This window comes from Aythya fuligula, chromosome 4, assembly GCF_009819795.1.
Source record: "Aythya fuligula isolate bAytFul2 chromosome 4, bAytFul2.pri, whole genome shotgun sequence".
NCBI lineage: Eukaryota > Metazoa > Chordata > Aves > Anseriformes > Anatidae > Aythya > Aythya fuligula.
This window is the reverse complement of record NC_045562.1, coordinates 52,351,085-52,357,799: the sequence shown is the minus strand read 5'-3', so window position 1 is coordinate 52,357,799 and position 6,715 is coordinate 52,351,085. Positions and strand designations below refer to the sequence as shown.

The following is a 6,715-nucleotide window of genomic DNA, read 5'->3' as shown; positions in this document are numbered from 1 at the left end:
AACACCTTTAAGCCACAGAGGGAGCACCTGCCCCATGCTGGCCCTGGGGACAGCGACAGCCCCGCTGGGTGGCAGGGCGGGACGAGGGGCCCCTTCTAGCACCTTCCCCCCCGCCTCACCACACCACTGGGGCCGGGGTCTCCCCCTCCTCCCCCCGCCTTGGTCTCGCCCCGCTCCTCCCTCCCTCGCTCCCCCCCCACCGCGGCGCCGCGTGGTCCGTCCCGCCGCTATATAAGGGCCGGGGTGGGCGGCTCCGCGCCACAGCGCTGAGGGCGGCGGCGAGGTGCGGGCGGTGCTGCTGCCGCTACCGGGGGACATCGCCGCGTGAGGGGACATCGCCTCCTGCCTGCAGCCATGGCGTGGCAGCCCATGGAGATCAACCCTGAGGTGCGCGCGGGGGGCCGGGCGGTGAGTTGAGGTGATGGGAGGCGAGGCGTTGAGCTTCCACTCAGCCCCCGTCTCCCCCTCGTTGTCTTGCAGATGCTGAACAAAGTGAGTGCGCGGCGCCTTCCTCCTCCTCCTCCTCCTTGTTCCCTGTGTCACCGCGGCGGGTGGCGGGGCCCTGAGGGGCTGCGGCCGTGCCACCCGCCCGCTGTGCCCCGCAGGTGCTGGCCCGCCTGGGTGTGAGCCCCGGCTGGCGCTTCGTGGACGTGCTGGGCTTCGAGGAGGAGGCGCTGGGCGCCGTGCCCAGCCCGGCCTGCGCCCTGCTGCTGCTCTTCCCCCTCACCGAGCAGGTAGGTGGGGCCCTGAGCCGTGCCGAGGGCTGCCGGGCATCCCCTGCCCATCCCCTCGCTGGTGGCAGGGTGAGCTGCCAGCCTGCAGCTCGCCCTGGTGCTTGCACAGCAGGCAGTGCTCTGTGGGGTTTCTGCAGGCTGGGTTGTGCCTAAAATGAAATAAAAAAACAAGCTGGCAGCCTATAACCTTCCTGTTTAGTAAGGGTACCTTTCCCGGTTGGTAGGGATGCTGTCTGGGCAGGCAGTGGTCAGATATTGCGGAGTGGGTGTGGTCTGGTGGGTGCCTGTGCTCAGCACTCGCCTCCAAACAGCTTGAGCTGAGGGAAAACAAGCCAGAAAATACGGCTGCTTGCTCCAATACACCTCCTGTGCTTCGGTTTGTGTGCCCAGCTGAAGAAAATGCCGCCTTGAGTGTGGGGAATGGTGGTTCAGCCATCATGCTGAATCATTGCTCGGGAAGGCCTAAACCACTCCTGGGTGATTAAGGTGCTTTGTCCGGCCGATGCTGAAGAACTGAATGAGGAGGTGGTCTTTGAAACAAAAGATGCTTGATGTTAATTAACTGAAAGGTTATAACCTTTCAGTAGCAATGGGTTTTACACTGGTCTATACATCCTGCTGATAGGGAGGGGTTTGTGAAGGGAGGTAACCTAATGGTACAAAAGCGGAGACATGCTGAGTAGTCTCATTAAATAGGCAAAACAATTGAGAGGATAAAAGAGCCTATCCATTATGACTTCCCCCTCAAGCTATTTCCAGTGTACTACACAGATGGAGAGGCCAAGAGCAATGCTTTTGGATATGACTGAGTCATGCAGGTATCCATTAAGGCTTGGCCTGCATCCAGAGTAGGCATTACAATGCTTTACTGGACCCATGCCATGAAGATGACTCTGTGCGAGTCTTTTCTGTCTAGACCTGGTATTGGTTCTCCTGCATATCTGTCTGTGTGGCAATTTGCATAATAAAAAGGTAACGCTATAGTGAAATGTTTGAAATGATTACGTGTTTACAGCATGAGAACTTCAGGAAACAACAGACTGAGAAAATAAAGGACCAAGAAATCAGTTCCAAGGTGTATTTCCTGAAGCAGACTGTCAGTAACTCGTGTGGGACAATTGGTCTGATACACGCAGTTGCTAATAACAAAGACAAGGTGAAACTTGGTGAGTATGAATGTTCTGGAGTGCTTGAATTTCCAGTGTTCTTCACAACAGAGGAAGGCTAAGTGGGTGTGAGCTGTAGTAGACATGTTGTGCTGCTGCTGGTAAGTGGGCTTTGTATATGTTGGAGAGAAGCACAAATTGCAGAAGTGAATGTCTTGACTCTGGTGACTGCAGAGGTACCCTAGTGAGTATCGTAGGGTGGGGGAGGATGCACGGCAGGACTGGCCAATGTATCTGTAACTTGGAAGCATCATGTTCAGAAGTGGCCACTGTCACTGGTGTTGACGTCAACTGAACAGATAAAATTCATAATGACAGTTATGTCTGTCATAGATTTGCTCAGGGTAGTCCATAAATCAATTTAAATTGTTCATTTTTCTGTAGGAAAGTAATACAGGATGATATGGGTGTGGAAATAAACTTCCTATAAAGGATGGGTTTGATTGGTTCCCTTTCTATAGGAAAAGATACAAAACTGGCCTAGGTAACAGGTGACTGGAGCCTTCCATTTCCTAGCAAGCAGGCTTACAAGTTCTTGAAAAGAAAGGCTTGTCACTGGGTCAAAAAGTACCTTCCTGTTCAAACTGCAAAATACAGCAACTTCTTGTCACTGTCCCTTGAACTTGAAATCCCACATGACCCAAGGGGTTCTTACACCAAGGAAAAGGATGTGTGGAAGGCAAGATTCAGACCAGCTTTGCTTTATGCTCCTTGAAAGGTGTCTCTGAGATAGCACCCCTGAGTGCTATGGCATCTTTTTCAGGTAAGACTAGGAATTCAGTGTGTCCTAGTACTGCACTACTAGTTCATGCTCTGGGAAGACAAAATAAGCCTAGCATAACCAAGAGCTATATTCATCTGCAGAGTCTCAAAGGACAGAACTTAAATATCAGTTGACAGAATATGGATAGATAAAACTGCATTCTTGCCACTGGTACCGTTCTTTAAGACGCATGAAGCTGGTAAGCTTCTGCCAAGTCTGCAGGGAAAATCAGGAATGCCAAGTCCCAGTTGAAAGTCTGTTTTGAGATGAGTCTTCAGAGTATCCTGAGGCACTGGAACTCTGGCTGTTTGTGTAGATTGTCATCAATAGCTTCTGGATAAATAGTTTACTTCCACTTTAAGTGGTAGTTGTAATATGTTTATGCTGGAGATGGTTCCAGGCTGAATACAATTACTCCTAGTTAGCACAATGAGCATTGAGTGTTGTAAGCTGTCTGGTCTGTAACTGGTTCTCTACCTATGCTGAACAAAATCTTTTATCTTGTGCAGATGAGGGGTCTGCCCTGAAGAAATTCCTTGATGAAACAGCTGATCTCTCTCCTGAAGAGAGAGCCAAGCACTTTGCAAGTAATAAGGTACATGAACTATAAAAGTAGCTGATGGCTATCACTACTTACAGATGTAGTAACCTGTATCTGCTTTCTTTTTCAGGCTATACAAGAAGTCCACAACTCTGTTGCACAAGAAGGACAGTGTCGGGTAAGATCCGAATAGGTAAAATCCTGGGAGAAGAGAATATAGAAGGTGGTAGAGCACTGCATGCTTTTGTCTGGCAGATAACTCTTATGGCTCATGAGGCAGGAGAAACAAATGACTTCCAGGTGAATGTGCAGGATTTCTTCCTCAAATGGGCTAGAAATTTAGGTTCAGACTTCCTAAAGTGTTAGTGTTAGGGCTTTTGGGATTTTACCTTTTAGAAGCCTTGCAGAGGCCTCTTCAGCTGGTTTGTTAGTTCTCTGGTGTTTTTTCTTGCTGATGCTGTCATTGTCTTGTAGTCACAGGTAGGATTCATAGTAGTAAGCTTTTTTCAGTCTAACTACTGTATCTAATGGTCTGTCCTAAGGTTGATGACAACAGCGTGAACTTCCACTTCATCCTGTTTGCCAACGTGGATGGACATCTGTATGAGCTGGGTAAGGTCCTGAGAGCTCTAGAGTTGGAGTGTGCCTGCTTCACGCTGTACAGCAGAGCTGGTGGATCGGGCTAGAAGCTTGCTGCTAGTCAAGCTGTTTACTGACATCCTCAAAGCCAATTCATAGTTTTCACTTTTAGATTTTTAATAGAAGGTGAGTTGCACTGAACACCTACATTCTCTTGGAAAGCATGTCATCTCCTGTAGAGCTGGGAATACTTGGTCCCCTTATCATTTGGGCATGTATTGACAACTTATTCTGACCTTCTCCAGAGACCTTTATATACTTGTTTTTTGGGCTTGCTGTGCTGAGTTCTATTCTTACAGAAGTAGTAAGCACACTGAGTGATAGCACTTTCTTTTACAGATGGGCGCATGCCATTTCCTGTGAACCATGGCACAAGCTCAGATGACTTGCTCTTGAAGGTAAGACTTCCCACAGTCTGTCTCATTCCCTGAAAATGAGGCTTCTAAAAGGCTGAAGGGTGTGCTTGCAGGATATAGTTTCTGTACTTGCTGTGGAAACTACTCCTTACACCATGGTAATAAGGTCATACAGACCTAGATATCTGTAAGTATATTTATTAGCTGGTGCTGTTAGTAATTTCTCTGTGGGGACTTGGAGGAGCCACAGACTTCCCTAGAGCCTCTACAGCAAGTGTGTGTCCCAATCATCTAAACCTTGTTTTTCTTTTTAAGGATTCTGCTAAGATCTGCAGGCAATTTACAGAACGTGAGAAAGGAGAAGTTCGTTTTTCTGCTGTGGCTTTCTGCAAGTCTGCCTGAGACTCTGAAGAGGCGCAAGGAAAACAGTCTAATAGCACACAGTAAATGCAGTCTAAACTCCAGTGCTTCAGTACTTGTTAAACACAGCTGTTCTGGTAACTTAAATTGTTTCCACCCTTTGCTATACACAGGAGCAACATCAGTTGAGCTTATGTTAAAGGATGAGCTCAAGTTTTAACGTGAACAGTTTAGACACATTGGATGTCTTTAGACTCTGTTTTTTCACATGTTAAGTAGAAAATGCTTAACAGGGCTTGTTTAATCTGTGTCTGTTAATTGAGCTGTTGGTTGATATTTCCTTGTCCTTAATGAGAATAAAACTTTCTGCTGGAAGACTAAGTGGAGTTCAGTGTTCATGTCCTTTCTCCAGAGTTGCATGTGACACCGTATAAATATTGCTTTCAAGGGACCCTCAAAGTCCTTCTCTTGAGTTAAATAATACCTGCCTCAGGTGGGTAGGGCAGTTGCTGCTTTTCCTTTGAAGGCCTTTGGGGATGGGGATGGAGATGCCTTAGTGTCTGGATAACATGTTTCAGAGCTGCACTACTTTTCTGCTCGAGCTCTTAAGTTGCAATTTGACATCACATTTATTTCAATTTCAGGTGAGGTGGGATAAATGAACACTCAGATGTAGGCCTGAGGTGTCTGCTTTTTACAGGGAGGCCATTTGTACTGTCAGCACAAGTGAACAGCATGCCCAGTGAATTGATTGATGTCCCACTTCACCTTCTGATAGAAGGTGGTACTAGAATGTTTTTTTTCTACCTGTGGCAAAAAATCTGGCTGTGGAACACAATTTTCAGCTAGCTAGTGGGGGCTTATTTACTTGTTACTATGTGTGGGAGATCCTTCAAAGGTCATATCACACTTCTTCCACAATAGCCTTAAAACGGGGGAAACCCCACATTATGAATTTTGAATTGCAGGAAGAAACTTCATGTTGAATGAGTGCAAAGGAAGCGGTAGGGAAGTTTTAAGATGAAATACACACTCATTGGCCTCAAGCAACTGACCTTCAGTAGGAAGTATTTTTCTTACCAGCATCTAGCTGCTGTTTATCTGTACCTCTCTGCCCATACTACAGCTGGCTGTAACAAAGGTTAAAGTGCCCTTCAGCTAAGGCCTTCTAAACACCTTGTTCTAGCTGGTGCCAGCCAGCCCAGTAGGTTTCTGTGCTGTGTGGTGCCTGGTACCTTCATAACTTCTGTGGTGGCTGCTGCTACCTGTATGCTGCAACATTCCTGGCTTTGAAGGTAATTCAAAATACCAATTTTGCCTGAAGCCATGCCTAGTGTTCTGTATTGGACCTTACAGTCACCTGGTGGCTGAAGCTAGCAGGGACTCACAATGCTTTTTAATAAATTCAGATTCTGGGGCTTAACAAAAAGATCATGGTACTTCAATTCTAAACATCAGTCTGATGGTTAACAGGAGGGTGAAAGCTTCCTGCCAAGGAGAGAGCTGTTGTGCGTCCCTGTCCTACAACAGCAGCTCCCCCTGAAGCTGATGAGAAGTGGAGGGAGGCCTCCTGTGGCATCTGCTGCAGCTTCCCCCTTGGAGCAATCTCCTCACTGCTGCCCCTGCAGCTCAGGCAGCCTGGCAACGCAGTCTGAGGAGGGAAGCTGCCTGTGGTTTGAGCACGGGAGGCTGGAAGGAGCAAAACCAAAAGCAGGTGCGCTAGGAGGGAGAGCAGAGCCCCAACAGCTGTGTGCTGTACCTGGGGGAAGGTGCTTTTGTTCTGCAGGGACTGCTCTGCTGTTAGGTGTTGCCTAGGGCATGTGCTGAAGCTTTGCCTGTGGACAGTCACACAGGTAATATTAAAGGCACCTGAAACCATCTTTGAGTTCCTACTGTATTTCTGAGTCATTGCACCAATGTTTTTTTAACCTAACAGTACAAATCCAGTGCTAGTGAAATTATTCTATCATCTCAAATATTTTTCACTGTTCAGTTCAAGCTTCTGAATTCAAAATCACCTGAAAGGCAAATATATGAATAATTTTGGCTCTGTGGAAAAGCAGGTGAAGGGTTGTGGCAGCCTTTTCTGTTATCTCGCCCTCTGGTCCCAGGTACAGTTTCACAGGATGGAAGTAAAGAGAACAACTAAGGAGTGG

At 47.6% G+C, this 6,715-nt stretch overlaps 1 protein-coding gene across 1 annotated transcript; it reads left to right on the top strand.

Moving 5' to 3' along the window:
* The first annotated feature begins 269 nt into the window (after positions 1-269).
* UCHL1 (ubiquitin C-terminal hydrolase L1) lies at positions 270-4,940 on the top strand. Its single transcript, XM_032186542.1, has 9 exons — positions 270-387; positions 481-492; positions 606-734; positions 1,750-1,900; positions 3,173-3,258; positions 3,335-3,382; positions 3,747-3,816; positions 4,183-4,241; positions 4,515-4,940. The coding sequence occupies exons 1-9, from the start codon at positions 355-357 to the stop codon at positions 4,599-4,601; spliced, it is 675 nt and encodes a 224-aa protein (XP_032042433.1). The 5' UTR covers positions 270-354; the 3' UTR covers positions 4,602-4,940.
* The last annotated feature ends 1,775 nt before the right edge of the window (positions 4,941-6,715 follow it).